The 27,860-nt window shown below is 37.6% G+C and overlaps 1 protein-coding gene across 1 annotated transcript in view; it reads left to right on the top strand.

Annotated features, from left to right (window-relative positions):
* The first annotated feature begins 3,137 nt into the window (after positions 1 to 3,137).
* The window catches only part of rasgrp4 (RAS guanyl releasing protein 4), a 33,940-nt gene continuing 9,217 nt past the window's right edge, over positions 3,138 to 27,860 (top strand). Inside the window, exons 1-8 of the mRNA XM_038288512.1 lie at positions 3,138 to 3,677; positions 12,308 to 12,483; positions 15,134 to 15,245; positions 15,447 to 15,509; positions 15,599 to 15,730; positions 15,863 to 16,004; positions 20,828 to 21,001; positions 21,108 to 21,224. Of these exons, the coding sequence (XP_038144440.1) occupies positions 3,661 to 3,677; positions 12,308 to 12,483; positions 15,134 to 15,245; positions 15,447 to 15,509; positions 15,599 to 15,730; positions 15,863 to 16,004; positions 20,828 to 21,001; positions 21,108 to 21,224 (933 nt within the window). The 5' untranslated portion in view covers positions 3,138 to 3,660. The remainder of the gene's footprint in view (positions 3,678 to 12,307; positions 12,484 to 15,133; positions 15,246 to 15,446; positions 15,510 to 15,598; positions 15,731 to 15,862; positions 16,005 to 20,827; positions 21,002 to 21,107; positions 21,225 to 27,860) is intronic.

Below are 27,860 nucleotides of genomic sequence, written 5' to 3'. Positions count from 1 at the left end.
AATGATCCAAAACATAGAGCCAAGGAACAGGCCTCAAAGAAGAAAATAAAGTTACTAAATTTGCCCAACCAATCACCTGACTTTTCCAACTGAAACTCTATGAAAATTATTAAAAATCAGACACTATAGGAGAAGCCCACCTTCAAGATTTAAAGAATTTTTCTATGAAAGAATAGGCTAAATTCAATAATTTTTCCCTGTGTCATTTCACATAAATGCAACATTTCTGAGCTGATTTATTGTGATTTCTTTCTATGCATTAATTACTTGGGTTACACCATATTTGGAGGACAAAATGCACTATACATCACCCCAAAAAAACAATGCTTGGTGAGAACATTAAGATGTGGAGCTTTTTTCTACATATAGTACAGAGGAACTTCATATAACTGAAGGGAAGAAGTATGGAAAAATGTAACAAGACAGTATTGAAAAATGAAATGACAATGAAGCTAAAGTGACAATGATCCAAAACATAGAGCTAAGGAACTGGCTCCAAATAAGAAAATAAAGTTACTAAAATGGCCCAACTTCCAATTTAAATTTATGAAAAGCATTAAAAATCAGACACTATAGAAGAAGCCAACCTTCAACATTTAAAGAATATTTCTGTGAAAAAATAGGCTAAATTCAATCATTTTTCCTGTGTCATTTCACATAAACATAACATTTACATCAGGTGAAAATGTTATGTTAGTAGCACATTTAGAAACATGTTTACTATGAAAAAGGGTGACATTTTCAATGCTGTAAGTTGTAAGATCTTCATTAAATCTAATGTCAATGTAAAGGAAGATACATGTTCGGAACTTCTTTTATGGCCTGACTTTATTGACAAACGCCTCTGCCTCTTAAATCAGTCATTTCTCAAATTCCCTCAACACAACTAATGGTCTATTAAAGGCCTGTCTGTCAAATAACAGCCGTCTTCAAAAACATAACCCAACTGTATTTAATTCCCACATGGATATTATAAAGGTAATAGAGTTAGAGGCTACTAAATATTAAAGTAACTAAAGGACTTGACTGAATACTATTGCCTAACTGTAGTATTTTTATGTTAGATGATAAAAGAAAAAAACAAAACACACAAATAAGGAAACTAGTTGTTTTATGATTAGTGTAACTGAAAATATAAGGCATCAAGATTGAGTAACCCTGGCTCTAAATCAACAAGGTTAATTGTATGTTACTGTTTTGGTGAAATAAAGGCTAATTAAAAATCTGGTTTAATCTGCTATTTTAGTTTTTTTAAACTGCTCACATCTTAATTTACTAATCTAAGTTTGTTTGACTCTATAGAAAAACACCATAGAGTAATAACATTTGTTTAATTCTCATTTTTATTCATTTGTATCCCAGAATGTAGATGCAAATTCATAATATCATATCTCATATTTATGTATTTGTATTTATTATATAATCTATGCACACAGCATTATGGTAGATTGTTTTTAAATCAGGATATCTCAAAGCTTTATATTCCAAATGGCACATTTATCTGATTTAATTAACAGGCTTGCAGCATTTTCTCTCCTCTTCTGGTTCTGATTAATAAAATCAAGGGATATATTCCCGAAGTAAACATTTTGCAGACATATTTACATGCAGGCCTTGCAGAGGTGGGAGCTTCACCAGTCCTGTCTGTGTCTGGACCCACTGGAGAGGAGCGCAGTGGCTCTGCATGACAGTCGGAGGCACGCCCCTAGTTCAGCCAAGCAGGGATGCAGGCTTACCTTTCCGGGCTCCATATGCTCTCCTTCAGCATGCACTCCATCTCCAGCCGCAGAAAAAGACGCCTGAGGGTTTGGGGCTGCAGAGAGCTGAAAGGAGGAGCAACCTGATTGAACTCTGGGAGTATGAGTCCTGATCATTCCGAGCCAACTGACTGGGACCTCCTGGTTTTTGTTGTTTTTTGCCAACTCACGAATCCACCTGCATCTTGGCTGCAGTTACATCTTTAAACCACCAGGGGGCGACAATTTCTCATTGACACATCAAAACCAAAATAATGAGGTAAATATGGTCCTTCCTAGCAATAAATACAAATCTTTACAGATATTGATATTGGATGTTTCAAAAATTAAATTAATGAAGTATTTTACCTGATATTTAAACCTCTTTCATCCCGCATTACATGGTTTGTCACCTGCATTTTTTATTTCTTTTTTCCTACTTGCTTTGATTCTGTTTTATTTTCCTATATTTTAATCATGTAAAGCACTTTGCATTGTCTTTGTACTGAATTGTGCTATACAGATAAATTTGCCTTGCCTTGCCATGATGCACATGTTAACATATGAAAAACATTAAGATATAATACTCTTGTATTTGATGAGATACAGCTGATTAAAGGCTGTGAAACACTCACCACTGGGTGTGTTGAAAAGTGACTTTTCCTCTTGTCAAACGCCTCACCAGCTCAGCTGACCTAAGTACTTCCTTTTTTAAAGAAATATTGCTTAACATTACAGTAATATTACAAGTGCCGGGAAACACCAATATCTTTTTTTTTTTTTATCTGTAATATTTTTAATATAATCTTTTAGTCTCTTTAAAGAACAGAACCCAATGTGGCTTTATTTGGGCAGCTTGGGTTGCAAAGTGTGCAGGAACCCCCTCTCTGTGCATCTTCCACTGCTTTTGACATTCCTTATCACACACTCTCAGCCGTACAGCTTCCTGCAGCAAAGAAGACACCTCTGCAGGGCAGTGGGAGGAGGGGAGACATTAATGTCCCCAGTTTGGTCCCCTCTTCCTCTCGGTGTGATAAAACAAGGATTCCTTTTAGTCTGTGCTGTCCAGCTGCACAGGCACATTCAGGAGCTCAAACACTACCTCCCTGTGTGATCTTCTGCTCCCCTGAGAAGGAGTTGGGTAAAGAAGACACAATAAATCAGGAAATCAGGAAGATGGACATGTTTTAGGGAGGCAGGATGCAGGAGTCCATGCTAACTGTTTTGCATGGTCCAGAGAATGTTGCAGAAAAGTGTGTGACATGTGAAGCCTCCTCATGGGGCTCATATGATTGCTCATCACTATCTCTCACACCTCTCCACCTCCTTCCTCTCTCTGTGTTGCATTTGTATTCTGTACTCACCCCTCCCCCTTGCACACACACATGCACACAAACAGAAACTGCTGTGAGTTCCCCTATCTGCCAGAGCCAGTTCCTCCATCTAAGATGCTGACTTGTTTATGTTAAGGGGGGACAAGTGCTTTTGCATCTTGCCTGATCTTGCAGTGCACCCTGAGACGGTTCGAAGCGTCTTCTCCAAACTTTGCTTTGTTGCAGGAAACAGCAGCATGAGGCTTGCTTTGCTGCTGGTCTGTGGTTGATAGAAGGCTTCAGACACCAGCGAAAGAAGAGGTTTAACCTGTATAGAGCGGTACAGGCCAGGGCTCAGGCGTGGAGTTCAGTTGATGACTTCTATGTGAGTGGCCCTCATCTCAACTCCCCTCCCTCCACCACCAGTGGCTCTTCTGCTGTTGCCTGCTTCTGCTGTCCCGGGCCTGTAAACACACACAAGAGGAGACAGAGGAGGAGAAAGAGGACAAGGAGGAGGAGTAGGGGTCAACCATGGAGCTGTAGGGACACGCTCAGATGCCCGAGCGGATCACCACAGGAGGAGGAGTGCTGCTGAGGAGAAGACCTCTGCAATGAACAAGACCAAGAGGTAATTAGAAGAAAAGAGTGTGCAGCTCAGCCAGAGCATGTCTCAGCAGCAAGGTTTGGGTGTGTGCAAGGGTGATCTGTGAACTTTGAGGTTATATGTGAGATGCAGTGTGAGTGTGGTTTTGTGCAAGAGGTTCTATACCGTCTAAAAAAGAAACTAAAGTTGTTGGTTTTATTTCCCGCAACAGTGTTTCTCCTTTTTATGCTTATTTTATTGCAAAAACAACAGTGGATGTCTCCAACCTCCATACCTGTCAGCTTGTCAAATTATCTATGTGTGTGTGTGTGTGTGTGTGTGTGTGTGTGTGTGCATGTGTGTGTGTATACTGCACACAAACAAGCCCTGACATTCAACTGTTGTGCTCTTCTGTGGAAAAAAGTGTTCTGCTTTTTTTTTTCTCTCTCCGTCCAGCTTAACATTTTTTATTTGTTATTCATGTCAGTTTGCATTTGATTTAGTAGATTGTGCTCAGTTTGGTTTTCTCTGGTACTTTTGTGTTTTCCTTTGCTGGAGTTGTGACCACAAGTGTTATCTGATTGACTGGAAGATTGTGTGGGTTTTAGGCCTTGTGTGTGTTCTGACTGACCTAAAGTTTTAAAGAAGATCCAGCTGAGCAGCCACGCGACTGAATATGACTTCCCCCCGTCAGTGGAAAAGCTTCTCTGAAATTAACATATAGAGGGAGCATAAAGACAGAAAAAGGACAAAATGAAACTAAGTAGATGCTAAGACCTCCAAACCAACAGATCCACCCCCATGATTGCAGGGTTTCTCACAAAAGTTAGTTAATTGTGTCATTCTATAAAAAACTAATATCTGAAAACAGGTATTTGAAAAAGTTGTTACCCTCCAATGTTACCAAACAAGCTTTAAACATGGGGCCCATATAGGTAGAGAGTTTGCTGGATCCATTATCCATTGTCAGTGAGTTATATAACAGCCCTATGCTAACATAGATCTGAAAGAGGAAAAATGGGGGTAAAAACTGGGACCCCTGCAGGTTTATAGACATCTGAAGCCATTGGAACTGATTTCTTAATGCATATATAGAATCCTAGTAAGACAGAAATAGGGACCAAACTGGATTTGACTGAATTTGGATTATATATTATAGGACCAAGAGGTTTTCCAGAATGCCTCTGCTGAACCCAGGCTGTCTTAGAGCCCATCCAGTCTTATTCGTCCCGTTTACATTTTGGATGAATCTATGCAATGAACTAATCTGAACTCCAGTAGAATCTCTAAGCTACTTTAAACCATGTTGCTGGACAAAGAAAAATTCTCTCTCCTCAAAATTATGCAACATAATTATTTTAATGATGGAGACGACGGTGCATTCATTTGGTTGGTAACCCAAAACAGAGACGTGCAACCTTTATCTCTGGTCCTATTTATACAGAAATAATGTAGAGTTTAGTAATTATTGTTCATTATATGGTTAGTATTGCTGTTAGTGTGATAATGATTATGTTTAATGAATGAAGCAAATGTGTTTTAACATAGATGATAAAATGGGAATACATGAGGATCTTAAAACATTAAAGTAAGCTTAATTATTTTAAAATAAAAGCATACAAAGTGATATATTAGAGTGATTAATTTTAATGATTATGGCTTAAAAGTGATGAAATCCCAAAATGTAGCTGTTTAAAGAAATCTTAATTTAGAAATTTGGTGACTGATGAAAGGACAAGCGAATGTCTGAACTCAAGAAACCTCTATTTATTTTGTAAGGTGTGGGATCTGGATTTTCAATTTCCTTTCAACAGAAGAAAGGAAATTGGAATGTTAAGCAACAGTCCGCTCAAGCAAGTCGCTTCTGACATCATTTCTGTCTGTGGCTGTGGCTGTGGCTTAAACACAGGGAACGTGCCAGTTGCAGTCCATTTCTTGGCTATGTTTGCATACAGTGGCCCTTCCAAGTTCTGACTCCACCTGCAGTCCATGTCTTGTGAATCTCCCAGACAACTTTTTATTGAACTTTGGTTTATAATCCTGTCAAGGCTGCAGCAATCCCTCCTTCTTATGTAACTGGTTCTGGACACCTGGAAGAAGCATGGCGAGTTTAGAGACTTTAATGATGCAGCGAGACAGAAGGCCTGAAGTCATGCTGATGGATTATGACAGCAGCAAATAATTGAAAGAAAAAAAGGAAACACATGTGCATGGAAGCAGCTAATTAGCTGAAGGTTTGAAATAATGAATTAAACAGAAAAAATACAAGGAAGAAAACAAGAGAAGAGAAATAGACTAGAAAACACCTGGAAAGAAAGGTAAACAAACAAGACTAAAACCCCAAACAGGAAAAATGACAGAATACGGCAAGCCTACATGAACTGATTCAAAACCAAAACCTAGCTTGCAGAGCCTGACAGTTTCTGACACATTTTTTCCTTCCATTTTACTTTCCATGAATATGCTTTGACAGCAATCTCTGAATGGCCAGTTTCTTTGGCAATAACATTCTGTGGCTTCAGTCTCTGTCTGCTGAACAACTGTCAACTCAGCAGCTTCTTCCAACGGCTGCCATCTTTTCTGCAACACAATCTTGTTTCTTATTGGTGATCTATATGTTTTTCTTTCGTAGAGGCTTATTTTGTTTTTTGATTCTTAGCTGTGAGCTAATGTCAGCTAAATTAAATATTCCACTTAATGTTTCCATGAAATGGGAGAACTTTGAAAATGTATGGCTAGCTGCTGCAGGTTTTTAGTTTGTTTTTGTCAGCAGTTTTAAAAGCTGCTGCTGTGTAGTTTTAAATGAATGGCCCTTTGCAGGAGATTCATGCCTGAGCCCCGGCCTTCATGCACAGAGACGGAACAAGAACACAGGTTGTGAGAAGGGGAGCAAAGAGCCTTACACAATCAAGGCCTTCAAAGGATCTGAGCATCAATTAATCAATTAAGAAAAGAAAGCGAGGAATTTGCATATCCCCCTGCCAGTGTGAGGGGGAGAGAAGGGAGATGAGGGAACTGGGATCAGGATGGGGAGGGGGGAGGACTGTGGATCTGTAGCCAGGAGCTCACACAAGGAAGGGAAATGCGGTGAGAGGAAGGGGATTTTTTTATATAGAAAATAGTGCAGAAACTGATGCCGTAATGCTTCTTAGAAAGAGAATAAAACATTACCAGGATGGGCTTCAGTCTATTTCAGATAGATGGTGCTTGTTTTATCATAAGCAGAAGAGTAATTTTAACCTGATGGTTCCGTTTCCATGGCAGAACTGTTAAATCAAGATACTAAATATTACCCAAGTAGCCTGACTCCTATGAAAAGGTGGATGCAAATCAACAAACAGAGACTCCATTTGTGTTCAAATTTGCATGGTGCTCAGCGGCTTCTATTTACCAACAGCGCTCTCTCTGTCTGAGCCCATCAAAAAGTCTCTGTCTTTTTTCTTTTTTTTCTTCTTTTTTTTTTTATAAAGACAGAGACTTTCACTGCGGCTCTAGGTGTCATACCTGAGAAGCACAAACCAGGGGAAATTCCCTGTTGAAGGTAATGCCATCAACAACATTTCCCCATCAGCGTTTTCTGCTTGTGTATCAGAGTGAGGACCGTTTTTATGATTTCACCATCAAAATGAGGACCGTTTGTACCAAGAGGAAAGAAACTTTGCTAGTCTTCACTTTTGCTGAAGGTTACATTTACAACAAAGGTTTGAATTTAGTTCACACTAAGGTGAGCTATGCACTGCTTATGGTTAGGTTTGGGGTTATTGTCAGGGTTAAGGCATAAAAAAGGATTCAAAATGACTGAAAAAATCAATTGAAGTCAAAAGGAATCAAGACCATACCATCATCCCAACATATTGTAAGACAAGGATGTGTGTTAGTTGTGATAACAGCATCAAAATAAGTAAGGACCTAAAAAGCAGATTTACTTAAATAACAGTTTTATTTATGAAATTATTTTTCATGTTGCTTTATTTAGATGATGTAATAAAAGAAATATAAAAGGGAAACAGCTTCTTTTAGCATCTTGAATGAAAGTTCTTGTTGCATCTTCCTTGTAAAAAAGCTTTATTTATTTAGTTAAGCAACAGAGCTGTTTCTTTGAATTGCTTAAAAACTGTGCTCTGAACTTGAAGAGCAGCTGAAGAAGATATAAGGATGCACAATTCTATAGTTAAACCATACAGTTATGGTGCTCTCACACTCTGAGCGTGCACTTACATTGACTTTACTGCAAAACTGTTTGCAAGAGGATTGCTCAGTCAGAAATTGATTTTAGAAAGTGGAATATACACTGAAACAGGAGCAGAGACAAGGGGGCTGCTTTGAAACACAACAATTTGAATTAATTTCAGTTATTTTTCGGGGGGGAAGAAAATTGCAATTTATTGGGACTGTATCTGTTAAAAGATTTAAAGTAAAAAGCAAGCAATTCAGGAAATTCTACGTATGAATATACTGACAGTATCATCTGACAGTGGGAAGAACAAAACATTAGTGGGGATGAGAGAAATGGCTGAAGCTGAAAAATGGTGACGACAACAAACAAAGGCGTACAGGGCAGATGATTTTATTTGTTGTTTATCTGATCGGTCGTCCTTGATCTTGAGTGTGTGGTCAAATTTACTCGTTTAAACAAACAAACCACTTGTAGAGCTTACTGATAGGTGTGAAAGCATGGATTGTAAAATTTAAAACGGAGAAAGAGTACTCTGCAAATACAACAACTTTAAATCACATATAAGGCAGAGAGAAATATAGTTTCAAACACTTGTGGGCTGATAGGAGAAGACACAACGGCTAACGAGGGCCTGTTTCTTCAAAACCTCCAGTGTTACTACAAACTGAGCAGCATTTTTTCTCAATTGTCTGCCATAAAGGGCAAATAATATGCAATAACAGGTTCCGCTGCCTTCCCCAACCTCCTGCAGGTTCTTTTATTTCTCCCAGAGGAACTGGGGATCCACAGAATGCAGCAATACACCAAGAGGCTCTCCATCAGTCACCTGTAGAACTGCAACTGGTGAGGAAGGTGCACGCACTTTGACTTCCTGAGGAAATAAAGTCTTTGTTGGGCTTTCCCCACCTGCTGTGAGACGTGTGTTCCAGATGAGGTCAGCAGAGATGTGGACATCCAGGAACATGCAGTTCTTATTTTTCTCATCCTCCTTGCTGTTTACTGAGAGGGGATTAAGTGTGTGTGTGGTGCGCTGTAATTACGTCTTTCATCTTAGAGATGCTGGGGCTCAGATTATTTTTTTAACTATTTAGTATAGTATGTAGTGCTTGGCCTCCTCTTTGTAGGCCACATTCTAACCATTAATACTCAGATTTGCAAAAGTAGTGCCGCCTGCAAATTTGACTATAGTGTTGGTGGAGTGAATGGGGAGCAAAGTTATGAGGGATTATTGAATCAAGAATGGGGCTGAGGACACACCCCTGGGGACTCCCACCCTTTTAGGATGATGGTTATTTATATATATTTATCCTTCAGAACCGCTCTGTAGTTTATTGTATACACATTTTGCCAAACATTTTACTATGTGACACTTGAACATGGGCACTAAATGGCAGACTGGTTCATTTACAGAGCATAAACTAGAATGTCACAAACTTAGCAGGAAACTAAGTGAGGCGGAAACAAATTACGGTTGAAAGCTTCATAGTTGGCTATTTCTGTAAATAGCTATTTTTTGACTGGTGGCAGTAAGAATTTACAGCCCATGATTTGAGAGTATTTAAATTCGTTCTGGTTTATTTCATCCAGTTAACCATCCCTAGTTAACAGGTTGTTATTTCAGGCTCTCTAGTTTAAAAGTCAAACCTTTTAGACGACACATGTAAACTACTGTAGATTACTTTAGATCTATACTTCATGCACCTTTTCCTCCTTTGTGCACATCCTGTTGTTTATAAGAGCGGAGAAAGTCACAAGTGAATTTATCCGTCGTGAGATCAATAAAGTTCTATTCTATTCAATTCTATTGTAGCGCATTAGCTAGTCAAAAAACGGTCATTCACTGGCAGGTCAGAAGAAGTTTGTTACCGAGTAAAATTGTCAAAGAGTCAAAACGAGTCAAAAATGTCTCATTAGTAAATTAAATCATCTTGAAATTGTCTCACTTGTAAAATATTTGCATTTCAGGCTCAATAATTAGATAACTGCCAGGTTTTATATTCAGGTCATAGGATGAGAGGATTTATAATACCGCCTTATGGCAATTTTTGACTCATTTGGTCAAGCTAACAGGAAAAACATCTGGGTGTTTTGTGCAGCTAGTGAAACAGCTGGGTGGATAACTGGAAGCCCTGCAAATGTTAGTTAAATAAAATCTACTAGTGAGAGGGGTAGAATTAAAACTAGACAACATAGACGAAAACAAGTGTTTATTTTCATTGCACAACATACACCAAATAACATGATACAGTGAAACAAGACTCAGTTTAATATACGGTATTATATATGAAACTGCAGAAAAATACAATCATCTAAAACAAATACATTTGAATTGTATACTGTACAATACTACTAAATTGCTGTGGAAATGAATTTAACAGTCCTGGTATAAATTGCATACAGTATGCCTCATTAGAAACTGGAGAACAGAGCTGCGACTGCAGCACCAACTTCCCCAAAATGAACAGCTGAGATCGATGGTATTAAATAAACAGCTTGCCACAGGAGTTTCTGTCTTTTTTGGTCTACAAGCGTGTTAATCTAGCTAATAAAATACAGTGGCACAAGCTGCACAGGGGAGTGTTTTGAACATTTTGAACAAAGTGTAAAGACATGTGGACCTGGAGGGGGGGTGAGGATGAGTTTCACTGCCCTGCAGGTTTATAACAGCAACCACCTGCAGGATGTAGCCAGTCGGGGGTCATCAGTGAGGGATGCGGATTGTTCTACCTGGTTGGAGCTGCAGATAGGGGCAGCTGTTGGTATAAATAGATCAGTTAATGTCACCTCACGCAACTCTATGTGTGTTGTGCATATACTGAACCTTTTATTTTTTGTTTGTGTGTGACTGACCTTAGGGATGGATGCTTCTGCGGGGTTACATGTAGTGCACGTGCGTGCATGTGTAGGGGATATTAGGAGGCTGGGGGAAATGGCCTGCACACAGAATTCAAAAAAAGGGGATGTAAGTCTGGCCATTCAAGGAACTTCTCTATGAGTTCTCTGAACTGACTGCATTTCCTAGTAATGTCATCACAGAGGCTGCAGCTAAAAGGCTGACACGGTTTCGTGTCATTGCAGAATGCTCGCAGTTTAAACGGACAAAATCTGAAGGAGCTGAGAAGAAGTTTTAGTTTCTTTACAGCTGAGGTATGACAGCTAGGTTTCATTCAAATGACAGAGCTCTCATCTTTTACAAAATAAAACACTTAAAAAGGAACAAAAAGAATCAGTGACAGGTTATTGAGAAATAAAGAGAAACATTGCTAAACTGAACGTGTGGTTTTTGGAAGAGGAAGCTGAAATCTAATCACGAAAAAGAAAAAGGGCGCATTAATAAAGGGGACCTCACACAAAAGGCAAACACTTAGCTCTGCCGCATTATCTGAAATAAAACATCGCAGCTTTCATCCTGTGTGATGGCGAGGAGCTCAAACCAAAGACTTCAAACTGTTTCAGAAACAAGTTCATGTTCCAGCTTTTCACAAGAACGGCTGCTTTTGTAAGGTTTCCGCAAATGTGATGTCATAGCCGAGGTATCAAGGGCTGGCATCATTTTGTACTTTTGTTACGGCTCCCCAGATTGCAAAGTAATTGGTTTATTTGAAAGGGAGAGTCACCAAACATGTGACATTTTCCCATCATTGTTGTAATAACCATGTGGTAACAAAACTGCAATCATGAATACGTTTAGAGTGAGACGAGGATACTTTTAGCACTTATTCTGTTTTTTTTTATTAGAAATATTTTACAAGAAGGTATGTTTTATACAAATAAGAGTTTTGCATATATTTGCTTTAATTCCCTTTTTAATCTTGTATCCAGTGCAACTTTATCCCAGTGATGTCTGCTCTGTTCTTTGTTTACATTGGTTTGGTTATGATTACACCCACATGAATGCATGCTTTTTTCTTATCAAGGGTTTTGAAATAAAGGAGGTAAATAAAAACACATGTCAGTCTTTTACGTAATCCTGTTAAGATCAAGGAATCAGTATTTATTAAGGAGTAAATAGGGATGTCTGCAAATACATTTTATAAGTAGAATTTGTTTTTTCCTTTCTCTTTGCAAAAATACCTATGATGTCGTGCGACTGCATTAAATCACACTGAGATGCCTTGAAGTCTGTGGTTGTGTCATGATAAAATTAGATATAGTTCGATGTTTTGAGTAATTTTGCTTTGTTTTGGTAAATTCCGACAGGCAAAGCTTTGTAAACATTTTTGTTCTAAGTAAGCTGATTGCATTTTGTCTGCCCTTCATTTATCGTTTTAAAAGAGGCTGAAGATAGAACATCTAGAGTCTATCTTTAGAGTGATTCTGTTTGTGCGTGACGCCTCAAAGGGCTGCAGAGATGCAGCACCTCTTATCTGATGTGGGGAGCTGCGCTTCTGCACATGCTGACCTGCACCATCTTACCACAAGTTGCTCTACTTATTTCTAGACAACTGACACTCTATGTCTGTCTGTTGCTCTCTTTTTGTCTCTGTCCCTCTCTAAGGAAACCCAATGTGGAGACTTCTGGCAGGCCAAAGGGCGGGAGGCAGGGCCAGCGCAGGAGGAACACATGTCCCAGTCCTCAAGACATCAGCAAGGCCCTGCAGAGCCCCAGCTCTGCTCCTAGTGCCAGTGCTGCCAGCCTGGATGAACTCATACTGCGCTGCCTGAATTGTTGCGGTTTGTCTCTACTTTGTTACGTACACACATGCTTATATAGTTTGTGGTGCTGTTAGCCTACATCAAAACAAGGTTGCCTACACTGAAAAAATTATCTAGAAATAAGTAAACATTTCTTCAGTTAAGTGTATTTACCCTTGATTTGAATAGGTAAATAAGATAGTTTACAAATGGAATGAGTATTTTTACTCTTAAAATAAGATAATTCGATAATATGCACTTGAAACAATTGTATTTTCTTATTTTACATCTAAATTGTCTTGTTCCATTTGCAAAATGTCTCTTTTATCTTCTCACTTCAAGAACAAATGTACAAACAAATTATTTTAAGAAAAAATGACTTATCTAGATTTCATTTTTTTTTTAGTGTAACTGAAAGATGAGTTAAAGAGAAGATTGAGCCCAGATTGTAAAAGGGTTTTCTCATACAATCAATTTTTGTTGTATGAGGAATATCTCTCCCTCTCTTTTATTAATTGCCTCATCTAAAAAACATAAATCCGAATATCTGCAGAGAAATAATCACCTAGGATCAATTGAACATGTTTTAAGACACTAGTTCATCATAATGATTTAATGGTTTATTTAAAGTAAACCTTGCACTATGGAAACTGCAGCAGTATAGGTGGAATTTAAGGAATGGAGGTGAGTTTTTTAGTTGTTGCTTCGTCATACAATGAGAAGTTTCCACTCATCGCTAGCAGACGTGTCAAGTAACAAAGTACTTTGTTACCTTACTTAAGTATATACTTTGCTGAAGTAATTGTTTTTTAGACAACTTTCTACTTCTACTCCTTACATTTTTTACAATTATCTCTACTTTCTGCTCCTTACATGTTAAAAGTAGACTTATTACCGGTAGGTTTGTTTCATTTAAGCTTGTTTTCTTTATGACCTGGTGGTATTTAAAAATAATTTGTTTCATCCAGACAATGAATTTCTTTGTGGTTGCATCAACTTGTTGTGCGTGGCGCATCAAGATGATGCAAACCTCCATTTGACTGTTACCGTTAGTCATAAAACTAAGAAAAGTAAGTCTAAGGAAGTTATCATCCTGAATTGTAGAAAAATGTTCCTTTAATAGGGTAATGCAGTAACAGTATTAGGTTTAAAGCATCCGTTCTTAACATTTTCTCCTGCATTACTTTTATACTCTAAATAGTTTTAAAAACGCTACTTTAAACGAGTAAAAAGCTTAAATTTATACTCTAACTTCTGCAAAAGTGGTTTATACTTTCACTTGATTAATAAGTATTTATACTTTTGACACCTCTGATCACCAGCAGGTTTTATTTGAACTTTTTTCAAGAATCATTACACAACACAAACTTCAGTGTTTGTTTGTTTTTTTTAACCTGGGAGTGATATCACAAGTTTGGTTCCTTTGTGGATTTCCTGTATTATACACATGGTAAAAAAAATAAATATTCATGTGATAAATGAACTTTATTAAGGGACACAGAGTGGCAGTCTGTGGGAGTGGGGCTCGACTCGTAACCTGTGGCATAAAAGCACAGTTCAGTTAGGTTCCACTCCCCCTATATAGGCTCCCATGCATACATTTACCTCTGTTGATATTTGAAGACAAACTTTGAAGAAGTGGATTTTCTTTTCACTGTCCACTCAAAAAGCATTTTTACATTGCAGTGCTGGTTGGCTAATTTATCTAGCTGCAATCACAACATTTGCAGTCATGCCATAAATTACTTATCAATAGGCAACCTGAGGTTTAAATTGGTCCCTTAAAGCTGTAATCAAACCACCAATTTTAAATTGCACTTTTCTCCCCACTGAGAAATTGAGGAATTTGAGAACAGTCCTTCCTCATTATTTTATTTAATAGATGTGGTGCATAACAACCACTGTCGCTAAAATAAAACAGCCAAACCGCATAATACTACAACCACCATGCTGTCCATTGAGAAAACGTTTTTATCCAATAAAAAAATAGACAAAAGCTTGGTGTGTACAGTATGTGCTCCAATTTTTATTAAAGGGATAAAAATGCTTTTCCTGCAGAAGGTGATACTGGTATTTTAGTGGATTCCAGTTAAATTTTTAACCTTGCTGGTCTCTAATCATCCTTACCAATTTTCTCTAATCTTAGACAAAATCTTGACCCCAGGCATATTTAGCTGGTTTATTGAACATACCATGTTTTTGGAATAGTGTTCCCAAAGTCAGTTGAAAATTTGGTTGCAATGGTTGAAAGTGGAAAACAATCTATTTTAAAGGAACTGCATGACTTTTATAAAGTATATCCAAAGGGAATCATACCAGGAGCCTGTTGATCTCCATAAAAAACATTTCATCACAAAGCAACAAAAGTCAGAGAGTAGAACACCCTGATTTGGATCCAAATTCTCAACATTAATGACATAATGAAATGTGCACAAAAGGTTAGGAAAAGAAATTTGTGTTTGGAAGATGTAATCATCTCACTCTGGAGTAAGGATGGTTAAACAAATCCTTCTAAACCCTTAAATTTATCAGAATAAATGTTTGAATTGGAGGAAATCTGTCTACCTGAGCTGCAGAGCTCACTGACCTGAAATGAACCGACTCCAAACAGACCGTTGGCTCAGCTAACTTTGTTCTGGTTTTGTTTAATCCCTCTGATTTAAAGACACAGATGTTTCTTCCTTTCTAGATTCAGAGGGGAAGACTTCCAACCCCCGAGGTTTCCAGCTGGTCAACATGACCCTGATGATGCACAGCTGGGTCGTTCCATCTCAGATGTTCGTCCAGAAGCTCCTTACCCTATATCCTTTGGTCCCCTGGAGCGGCTGGTGCTCTGCTCCCCGTCACATGTTTAGTTCTGCTATAATCAGATCAAGAAACAGCCATTGCTTTGTGTGGGGCTCCTGTAAAGTAGATTTGGAGCATACATATCCCTGCATGGAGTTCAGTTGTATGTTCATACTATTGATATGGGTTAGGATCCTTGACTTTTTTCTTCCTACCTATAAGGATTGTCCCTCCGACAAGAGAGCACTGAGGCGGACACAGATCTACCACCTTGTACGGTGAGTAAGGACACCAGTTGCAGCAGAACTGGTTATCCTGCTCCATTTGCGAGTAGTAAACATGTTTTGTGTTCTGCTCCGGGCGTAAGGCAGTGGATCAGCAAGTTCCCGGCAGTATTTGAGAAGGACCCCGTCCTGGAACAGATGATGGGGGACCTATGGGAGCTGGTCCGGCTGGACGGAGAACAGACACACTCCCAGCTGATTGACACCTCCTGCTTGTGAGTCCTGCTTTCATTCAGGCCACCTCCGTACTCTAGAGGAAATGTTGTTTTCTCAGTTTAGCAAATTTTTTTTTCTATAAAAAACACGTTAGACTATTTTTGCTTCATGTCTCTCTCTTTTCTTCCCAGAAGCCCTCATTTGAACGCATCACAGGCACCCTCGCCCTCTGTGAAGAAGAGGAAGGTGTCTCTAATATTTGACCACATGGAGCCGGATGAGATGGCCGAGCATCTAAGCTATCTGGAGTTTAAAAACTTCTGCAACGTCTCTGTAAGTTAGCGATTAATCAGCATACGATCTATCGACTATTGTGAGGAGGTATTTCACGCTCTGTCTGTTTGTGAAAGGATCAGCCACAGTTTTAACCTGTGTAGGAAACATCAAACTCCTCTTTCCTCAACTCCACCTGTCCATTTGTTTAGGGCAGGGCGATCCAATCTAAGGCCCCAGGGCCATTTGCAGCTCCAGGAATAGTTTTGTGAGGCTCCAGAAAATTCATCCCTACAGCGTATTTAGCTAGCTACAAAACAAATCATTATTATTCCATTTTGTTTGTATGTCAATAAATCCATCAACTGTTACTGAATAGGAGACTTTGGTAAATCCATTACTGAACCCTGCCTAAATGCAGGGAGAGTTTTCAGATAAAGTTCTTGTTTTTGTAGCTGGAAAAAGATTTTTTTTAAACATCAAAATAGAAAACACCTAAAAGGGATTTCTTAACTTCAATAATTAGCTCTTTAAAAAAATGTTGTTTGTCTAATTTATACTTAATTATGTTTTTCAGTAGTAAAAACATAATAACAACCCCTCAGCGTTGTCAACTTGAAAAGCCACTGGGTTTGGCCTAATATAGCAGATATAGCAGGGGAATAATTATCAAAACTAAGGAACTTACACAGAGAAAAGTTGCAACTGGAAAATATAAAATTTATTTTATATAGGTATCACAATCATATTCTTCAAAATACTGCTATCTAAGAAAAACCTGCTGATTGTGAGGACTCATTGATTCTCTGCTATCCCTCACACTGAGCATGCATGTGGAGACAGTGGAAAGGAAAACTCTCTTTTAATAGAAACAAACCTCCAGCAGAACCAGGCTTAGTTTGAGTGACCATCTGCTGAGGCTGACAGAAGCAGATGAGGACATAAACAAAAGAAGTTATTTGGCACACGGGCCTCGGCAGAAAACCTTGATGCTGTGAATCGTCATACGCCTTGGATGAGTAACCTAGAAAAGGATTAGAGTAGTCTCACCTCCCGGGGCCCAGACACTAGTGGTGGAATAAGCCAGAGGATGAGTGGGACTGAGAATGGGGGAGGAGGTGGGTGAAAGTTTGCTTATGTGTGGGAGACAGAAGCTGGGCAAGGAGTTAAATGAAGAGGATCTTGAAAGATGATTGGCTTAGGATAAGGTGCGGCCCCCAAGCTGATTGGATGGAGCTTAAAGAGGGACATCGCAGGTGGTTCAGGTGAAGCTGATAAGATCTTTCAGATTGAATTTCGCTTATGTTTCATTTCCTTGGACTTTTACAAGTTTGCTTTTTAAAATATTGCCTGTTATTAGTCAGTTAATTAAAAATTGTTTTGATTGTTATTAACTGCTCCTAAAACCAGAATGTTTATCCACTGCAATGTAAGCAAACAAAAACAAAACTCCTAAATTTCTTTTTTTTTTCTTTTGTATTTAATCTTCATATTTAATTGATTTCTGTGGATTTCAATATATATTTTTATCAGTAGTACTTATAAGAAGTTATACATATGTAAAAATATATGTATGTAATCATACTCAAGTCTTTTCCCTGTAGTTGTCAAATGATTTGTAAATCAAATGTGAAAATGGATCCAAATTTACTTGTGAATTTAAAGGTTAAAACCTGAAAAACTTTGCTAGTTCTGTCTTTTTTTTTTTTTTTACTTTTTTAGTTTTGGTCTAAAATTAGGCCTGAATAAATGTCTCATTTACTACCGTAAGTTAAGGGGCAAAAAAACTGAAACGCATTTTCTTACTTTAAGTGTTGATTTGTTGATTTAATCTTACACACTATCATAAAACAGAGTGCATTTCAAAACTTCAAACTCTTGAACCTTTTCACATTCAAATCACAAATATTAATGTAGTTCATGATCATGCAATAGACCAAAACAAGGTAGTGGTTAGGTGTTGGAGGGAAGAAAAATGAAGAAATGTATTATACTTTGTACCTCTTACTGCTAATATTCCTGTAAATCTTTGGGGGTTCTGATGAGATCAAACAAGAGAGTATATAAAATGAATAATGATATACAGTGGCTCTCTGTTTGGCAGTGGGTGTGGTCAGCAGTGCTACACCTTGCACCGCTTTTACAATTAATGACGTTAATGTTCAACATTACAGCTTCGCTGGTGTTCAGTATAAATGTAATTTAGGGATAAGGCAATTCTGAATGAACTATTGTGATCAATCGATTAATATATGCAATAAAAAACTGCCTCTTTTTAGGAGATCACATCCTTCTTATTTCAGTCCGTTGCTGCAGTTTGCACAGGCTTTATACCAACGAAAACCAATCTTCTCCTGAATTGTCTGAAGTCCGAATTTACCTCCACTCCATTACTAATTGGCAAATCCCTCCTTAGCAGCAATGCTCCGTGTTACTTGAATGAAAATAAATAAATTATTCTGCTCAAACTCTGGATCTCTGCTGATCTTCCAGGGTTAGCATGAGCCTCTTTGATGTCTGTCTGATCAATTCTGGGCAACATGTGAGAACAACTGGTTGCCCCGGATTTTATTTAGTTTGTATTTATTAGCAGCAAGTGGATTTCAGCCTTCCTCTAAACTTCTCAAATTCAAAAGCTAAAAGCGCCGGAGATGTTAATGTGTTACAATGAAAAATTCTTTAAAGGATGCTATCAAACTAGAACCAAAGCAAAATTACTGTTATCACAATAAAAGCACATAATAACAAAAAAACCCTGTCCTTTAAAATAATAACTATGCAGCTGTCAGTTAAACACAACTGATCAAAACTGAAACTTTAAACACAACAGCTTTCCGTTGTGCGAAAACAACAAAATGACACATCAGTGTCTTCGTGCAACCTTTCAGAGAGAAAGGTACAATATGTGATTTCAACATTTGGTCAACCGCAAAGCCTTGTATGACTTAAAAAGCATCATCTGTACAATTCCACGGGGGACTCAATGTACACAGCTACAGAGTTAGTGACCTCATGTATGAAGAGAACTAAAGGCAGAAAAAAGGGACTAAATAATGATTAAGAGCAGAAAGAAAAACGGTTGGATGCTTTGTTTCAAGATTTGATCTTTTATATTTATATGTCTGGGACTTAAACTGCAATAAATACATGTTGCTGTTTTTTTTACATAACACATTTATAGATCAGACAGGTTGTTGAAAAGGGGAAATTAAAAACATGCATGTTTACATATATTTATAGTTTATTTTTATGTCATTAAAATATTTTGATTGCAACCTTCTTTGATAAAACTTAGGATATAAGGTTTTCTTTTTTTCAAAATATTTTTGTTTTCAAATAGATGATACATATTTGTGCAATATTTTTTATGTACTTTTTTTTCATTCAATTACTTGAAAATTTAAAAAGCTACAAATGGTGTTTGCATATAAGTAGGTTTAAATTAGTTTACAAATATGAGCATATGTTGAACCTTTTACGATCTCAGGCTCATAAACTCATTAGAAAATACATGCAAACATTAACTGTGTAAATGACATTGTTGCACAAAAAACTTTTTAGTTTTTGTTAAGTAATTATTGACAGTGAGTACCTTCTGAAACCTCACTACTTTGTTGACAAATTCTTCGAAAAGATATGTTATTGTAATAGCATCATCTCAACCATAAATATATATTTTTTTTAAAATAGCTTCATGACATTTATTTAGTGGTAAGAAAACAAATACACATTTTATCACAATCAGTTATATCAGCCTTATTTGCACCAACAAAATAATCCAGTGGATAATTTTCTTCTAAAATATTTTGGAGCACAAGGAGAGGAGAGTGATTAAAATTGTGGATTAAGGTTAGGAGACTGAGATTGAAGAGAAAGAAAGTTTACTTTGCATCTGATTAATTACTTTTGTGCAGATTTGGTCATATATGTTTTGGGTTATGTGCTACTCAACGATCCATTTTCGGTTTTCTTGCAGAGGCTTCTTCTACAAACAAAACAATCTGCAGCATTTGTTTCCAAAGAGATCATTTTTCCAAAGGTCTAATGTGGCAAATCTCCATGGTTCCATTAAACCGGTTCAGCTGGTTTATGTTTATGATAGTAAAACAAAAAATTGTATTTTCCCTAATAACTATTTAGCATGTAGACAGTGTCTAATGGTTTTTATGGAGATTTGATGATCGTAACTTCTGATTTTATGGAGAAGTTTTTTTTAACAGCAAGCTTTGAAGATGCATTATTTATTCCTTACCCTCTGGCTCTTTGTGTGTGGTGTAAGATAAACTTTGGTCTTCATCTAGCCTTTTTTGTCACAGTTTCAGTTTTTAAGTGATAATTTTATAGGAATTAATTGAATTTGACCCTTACTTAAATGAAAGCCTCTCTTCTCCTGTTTTGAAGACTGAATTAAATCAATTAATGTGCCTCCCTTTCAGATCTTTTTGGGAAGTCATGGATAACTAATTTAAAAAAGATCCTGTTTGAACAATGTATGACTCTTAATCTGTAACCAATCCTTTACTAGATTGAGATATTTTCCCTGTTAGATAAATGTGCTAAAGATTTTTCAAATCTTTACACTGTGATATTTATGCTGCTGCTGTAAAATGCACATTAACAGTGGTGCCAAAAACTGTAAAGGGATTTTTTATTGACTTTTTATGACATTCTAAGATACAATTTAAACAGTTTACTTTTCCTCACCTGAAGAGTAATTTAGTAAGAGCATCAGTGAGGTCTTACTTTGTTTTTTAGTTACAGATTGGGGCAGAGAAACTGAAAAGTAATCTGTAAAATCAGGAAGATTGAAGTTATAGGTGCTGATTTATTTGGGGTTTTTTTCAACATTGTTTGGATCTTTCATCTTTTATCTCATCCATCAGTTCCTAGACTACCGCAGCTACGTGGTGCGAGGCTCTGTGAGGGACAACCCTGCCCTGGAGCGCTCCGTAATGATGTGTAATGGAGTTTCCCAGTGGGTCCAGCTGATGATCCTCAGCAGACACACTGCCCAGCAAAGAGCCCAGGTCTTCACCAAGTTTATTCACGTGGCTCAGGTAACCAGAGGCCTGGAATCACCAATAACTTCAGCACTTCAGTATCTTTAGGGGAATCATGGCTTCGTTTTCAAGTCGTTCATTTAAGGGTTTTTTTCTCCTGCAGAAACTGAGAGCCTTGCAAAACTTTAACACTCTAATGGCAGTAACCGGAGGCCTCTGTCACAGTTCGATCTCTCGCCTCAAAGACACGTCTAATCTGCTGCCTCCTGACATCACTAAGGTATTTTCAATATTACTTATAACCCCTGAGTCAGTGTTGATGACTAATTTAGCTCAAAGCTTCAATAATTTACCTGCTTTAAAGACATTATATCACTCTTTTCGCTCATATTTAATAAAATAGCTTATTTTAGTGATTAAACTTGCTCTTGGGGTTTGCATTCCTTTACAGCAGTTGTCCTCAGATCAATAAATGTAAATATAAAAACAGAAATGTTTATAATTATGATTGTTTGGAAAATAAGGAAAACAGAGTTAGTTTTAACGGCCCACTCAGTCTGCAGATATAAAGAAATCTTATGAAGAAACTGGCAACACTAAAAGAGTTCAAAAGGGAATACATAAGTCCCCAAACAAAATTCATTAAATAGCATATAAAAACAATGTCAATGTCATCTATTGATCTGCAAATGTATACAAAAATATTTCTAAAGCTTTGAGCCTCCAGCAAACATAATATAGTGGTGGACTTTCCCATAAGCGGCTGGCTACATAAATGTCTTATCTAGGAGATCACATTAAAAAGTCACAACTTCTAGAGCACTTGTAAAAGTTCAAGTCTATGTGCACAAATCAACAACAAGAAGCCGAACAAAAACAGCCTCCATGGGGGATTTCCAATGCCAAAACCACCAAAGAGAAAAAAAGCAAGAAGGTTCAATTCAATTTAGCCATAATAATCACAAACTGGGACTCTTTTGAAGGTCTGTCCGGTTGAAAGTTGTAAAAAGTGGGTATATATCTGTATAAGGATAAGATTAATAAAAGACTGATGAATTAAAACTTGACCTCTGCATTCAACCCATTCCCAAGAGAGCAGAAGGCAGTTTGAAATGTTGGGGAGCAATCATACCAGTGGCGAAACACGGTGGAAGTAGTGTCATGTTTATCTGTGTTTTTGCTGCTTCAAGAGCTGGAGGGCCTGCTGCGGTCTATGGATCCGTTATCATTAGCAGAAAACTAAACAGAGGTGGAATGTGAAGCTTTTTAGTGTTGACATATAGCTGAAGGGTTCTGTGGTTATAAAGACGGACAGTGATCAAACATCCGCAAAACTGCTGAAATATAAACCAAATCAAAACATTTTAGTGAGCTGATCGATTTCCAGAGAGTTTATACTGAGGTGTTAAACAATAAGACCCTCCAGTGTGGCTAAATTCCTTCTTTTTTAATTGAATAATTTTCCCGTTTCTGAAAGAGAGGTAACTTATACTCAGAGTCAGTTACCATGGGAATTTACTCTGTGAACCTAACCTGGTCCGGAGCAGGTTTTCTTCAGAAAATCCAGAGTTTATTTTGGTCTCCTCCCCTTTTTTAAAGAGGAAGTGGTGTTTAAACACCTCATTGATTCTTTGGGGACATACAGTATTCATTGCACACATTTCAGTCACGTAGAGCGCATCAAAGGGAATGAAATGGCATGTCCTTTTATGGATGATCCTGTTTGTAAAACCAGGTAGCTACTCTACTCCCATGATGTGCTCAAGGCTTACCTGCTTGAAGTATGTTTTTATATTTTATTTTCAGCTGCTGCCATGTTCTTTTGATGCCTGCAGGATTGCACCTATCCATGAAAACTAAATTAGGTTTAATAAAATACTGTTCTTCCAGTTTCACCTCTGATATTATAACAGTTGGGTAAGTTACTCTAAAATAGTTCTTAATTACTAACTACAAATTGTATCTTCAACAAGTCTAATTAGATTAATGTAATAATTACTGTCTCTAGAAAGTATTGGTCTACTTACTAATTTGTTTTACTTACTTATTAATTACTTTCTAAATCCCAAATCAACCTCAACCACTTGAACAATACAAGGAGAGACAAGAAACTGCACTTCTAATGCTTTCAAATAAACAATGTTCAATTGCATGAATTAATCTTAAATTGACCAAAGTGTGTAACTAGAGGGAGAAAGTTCAAATCAAAATATACCTTTTAAAATTTGATATTAAATCCGCTACTGTTTTATAGTCTTTAATTTAATTTCAGTATTTATATGACTTAAGTAACTTAATTCATTACACCCAACACTGTATAAAAGTAATTAAAATGTAAACTTACGCATTGACTCTAGCAGCTATTTTCACCCAAGCTAACTCTCTCTCCTTCGCCGCTGCGTTGCTTTTTTTTTTTAAATACATGTTCAAATTCTGCATATGCTTGCATAAGCACATCCAGTTCTGCTGGTGAGAAATATGCACACCTTTTTTTGTCTGACGCTGTTGCCATGGTGACTCGTAATATGTGTGCTCCATTGATAATGGCTTTTTATAGTTGTGGTGCACGCACTTAAAGCTACAGTGTGCAATTTTCAGCGACATCTAGCGGTCAGACTGCAGACCGCAGCAACATGAACATCTCCCCCCCACCGCTTCTCCCCCCCAACAGTACGGCGAGCGTTACGGGACAAAATTTCTTCCACGACGTCCACATCACCTACCTTCTCAAGTGATGAGGTTTGTTTACATAGATAATTTTACAGATAGTATTTCATTAGTCTGAGTAGGGTATAGATTTCATGTAGACTTAAGATAATAAATATACCCGTTATTTTTTCTACATCGTTGTGACGTTTTGGTGAGCTGCTTTGCATGGTGATATAAACAGACAAAGTAATTGTAGTCATTAGTTTAACAGCGAGATTGTGTTCGCTGGAAGAATATATATTCCCCGTTTACAGAGTCTAAGTCATTTTGGTGGCACGGGGGTTACAACGCGAGGAAGAGGGAGAGGACGAGGGCGAGGGCAGGGAGGCCGTGCAGCTAGGGCCAGGCGAGAGAGGGGAGCCAGCGGGGTGAGAGCAGAGGAGGAAAGGCTTGAAGATCTCCAAAGGAGCCGGAGAGAAGTAACCGAGGTATATATCCAGAAAATTATTTTACAGAAAATTACTGAATCATTACCTATGAAACGTCAGGGACGTTGCTGAATAAGTATACTGGAGAGGAACAGCAACATCACTCCGCAGCATGTTATTGTTTTAGACAGGTCTGAGCATCCTGTACTCCAAAAACTGCAGTGATATTAGACAATTGTGTGTGTAGGATTAATTACCTGTCCAAGAGAAAACTGGCAACTTGAGCGTCACTTTGAAAACCTTTTTCCTCCATCAGTGACTTCCATCGTGTAAATGCCGTGCCAATGTTGATCCGTGTTTTTTGCCGTTTCTTGTCACGCTTGCGTTTATTCTCGTCGTGTTTCCGCTTCTTAGATGACGGGGGTTCGGTGTCCGCCGCTTTTCGTTGTGATACAGAGTAGGCATGATCCTCCATTCGTCTGATGTTTGGCCACACAGTGCCAAACAGTTTGCAAAGTCACTCACGCCTGCCGCCTTGTTCACCTTTCTTGTTACTGAGGCGCAGTATACCTGCTTCTTCTTCTTCTTCTTTGGTTTCAGGCAGACTAAACGCTTCTCAGGCATAATACTGCCATCTACTGTTCAGTACCGTCTCAGTTCATCTCTCTCAACTTGCCGTAGTTATTTTTGAGCGTCATGGGAGATCTCGCAATCGCTAGTTTGTTGCCTCTGCGCTTGCCGTAGCACAAAGATGTCAGCCTCCATGGCTGCGAGACCCGCTCCTATGTAATTATAAATAACGAATTCTAAGGCAACGCAAATATTATGGTTAAAAGGCTGAGCTCATAGGTGATGATAAATAACATAGTTATGTATAATATATTACATTTCTGACTTTATATCCCTGTAATTATTACACACTGTAGCTTTAACTCAGAGTCAGTCAATTTAGAGTTGATTGAACTAACTCATTTCAGCTGTTCTGAAACCCAAAACTCAGAGTTTCCAATCTCAGGATAAGTCAACTCAGAGTTCAAGTTTTAACTCAGAGTTGGTTGAACTTCCTTATTGAAACAGGCCCCAGTTGGCAGATATTCCAAACAACCGATGGCTGTCGTTACCACCAAGGCTAGTTCTACGCCTTAGGGGCCTTTGGTTCCTCACATTGGGCAGAAATAGTTCTCTCCTTACAAAATTAAATTACTCATTTAGTAACAGGGTTTTGTATTATATTTGACTGGTATTAAAATGAATTTAATATTTCACACTTTGAAATTAAAAATATAAACCAATAAATCTTTTATAGCACATCCGTGAAAATGTTGACCATGTGCTTAATGAAATCAAGAAATAACTATTAAATTACAGAGAGAGCATAGACCACATAAAAAACACATAAAAAAAGGCAGATAAATAAAATTGATCAAATCTGTAGATAAACCCAGAATTAAAAAAAAAATGTCCATGTATCAAAAGCCTGCACAAGAAGCCTTAAACTTATAGTTAAACAGCCCTATCTGCGTTTCAATGGTTTTAAACAGCTTTGACCTCAGAAGTATATGATTAAAGCCGGACCAAACTAAAGAGGTCATTTGGTTTTTGTTTTATATCCTGTGCAAATAAATAAAATAAAAAAGAATGGCAATAAATAAATTTATATATTGATTCCATATCTCTATTTTATTTCTTATATATATTCCATATCCGCTTTATGTGATCATCTTGCTGATTATATGTCACTGCAGCTTTATGATTAGCATCTCAAGGCTCTAAGTGAAAGTAAATAAACAAAAAATGTAAGTGATCTATAGTAAGTCCCAGAGTAAAACTAACAGTAAGTAAGTCTTTGTTAAATTTATTTTAAAAAAAGTAAGTAAGGCATTTGTGTTAAAGGAGAGTTTTAAGAGCTATGATCATCCTATAAAGTTTTAAAGCATTTTTGTGGAGTAATAACCCTGCTAAATTAAAGGGGGCTGATTTTTCCTTGATTGTTGTCGGTTTCTCATCTGCTGTTTCCTGTTTGCCATCAAGGCTTTTCTTCCGTAAACTATTGATACTGATGTTATACATTTAAATAATACTTGAATGATATGTGTAAAATAGAGAAAATGGCAGTTATGTGTTTTTAAACCAACAAAATCTGACATGGCCTTTAGAAGAAGTGGGTCTGTCGAAACTTTTTTGGGATTATAGGTAGTTTTCTCTCTGATAGCTGATTGTTTTCATTTGTCCTTTTTGTTAAGTTCCTTTCCTATGATCGTTTAGGCATCATGCTTGTGGAAGGTTTATCATTTTATCATAGCGAGTCCTTAAGGGAAATTTAGCGCTGGAATGATAAATGGACAGTACTTTTCAAGTCAAGAGAGTCATTCACACACGGATGTGGCAAGCTACATTGTAGCCACAGCTGCCCTGGGGCAGATTGACAGTAGAGAGGCTGACCTCTGACCACTAACAGCAGGCAATGCAGAGAGGTTACTTGCTCAAGGAAACAATGACTGACACGGATACAGCCGGGGTTAAACTGCATCCATTGTCGCCCCATACAACATTCTAAGAAGCTTCGTAAAACTGTTTGCACTATATCTTAAGGAACTCTTTTAAAAGTGTTTTTCTAACCAAAATAGGAGGAAGCATATTTTGAAGAAAAATGATGGCCCTAAAAGGGAACCCTGGGGTCCACCATGTTAAATTCTGACTTAAAAAGATTTTATTGATCTAGAAGGGACAAATAACAAAAGATTTTCAAAATGCTGATATGACAGGCTGACATTAATAGGCAAGGTATGAAGCAGAACCAGTTTATGGAGATTTTTATTAAGGTTTAGTGACCAGAGCAACTTAGTAGGAAAAAAAAGCGGATTCTAAATTTGTAAATGCCCCATTTCAGAGAAATCATTTTATTTTTACAAGCAAGAGAGTTCCCTTGGAGGCTTTCTGTGCACAACAATAACGTGACAATACAACATTTCACCCAAGATGTACAGTGTAAACACACTCTGAGCATGTAGATAAGGGTGTAAAGGTTATCTGTAAACCTTATTTTACATCTTAACTTCAACATTTTCCTAATATAAAACAATAAATAATTTGAGCTGTTACACTGACCCTTTTTTCTATCACTGACCCGTTTTTATGTCATCGTCAATATAACAGCTGGTTCCATCTAGCAGTTTGGTTTAGAGGTATTGCAGTACACAAGCGCGCAGGCTTAAACAGTTCTAAATATAAAGTATGAATGTACCTAAAAGCTTTTGGTCAGTTAGAGAAATGGAGATTAATTCATTCTGAGCTCCCTGAAGTGGACTGGTAATGTTAGAACAGGGAATCCCAGAAATATAATCTCAGCCTTAGAATTGCTGATGGCTGTTCCAAAGTGATTCTAGGCCAAAGGGGGTACATAATATCTCCAGTGAGTTAAGCCAGGTGTAGCCTCCTGATGAGGAAAACCTGGAAACCCTCAGAAAGATGTTGACTGAAAGGTAACCTGACCAGATGGTTAAACCAAAAAACAAAAGAAACAAAGATGGTTTACCCCATCTTAGTCAAAGACTAAACAAAACCAAAAAGGAAGAGTCCAATGTTTTTAGGTGGGAAATCTTAACATTTAGAGAGGTTCACATTTTAGTTGAAAATTTCCCTTGCACTCACTGAAGGTCAACTCAAGCCATAGACCAGCAACGGAACCATGCCTCCCACGAATTTCTGACTCACGACTAAAGGTTAACATCAATGAAAACAACAAACTGGTCAGTTGTTAAAAGTTAGGTTAAAGTCCGACTTGAAAAAGAGCATTAGCATTTTTTGTTTTGTTTTTGGTGATAGAAGGAACAGAAAGT

This window comes from Cyprinodon tularosa, unplaced genomic scaffold (assembly GCF_016077235.1).
Source record: "Cyprinodon tularosa strain WSP-4 unplaced genomic scaffold, ASM1607723v1 ctg257, whole genome shotgun sequence".
Classification (NCBI taxonomy): Eukaryota; Metazoa; Chordata; class Actinopteri; order Cyprinodontiformes; family Cyprinodontidae; genus Cyprinodon; species Cyprinodon tularosa.
This window is presented reverse-complemented; position numbering and strand designations above follow the sequence as displayed.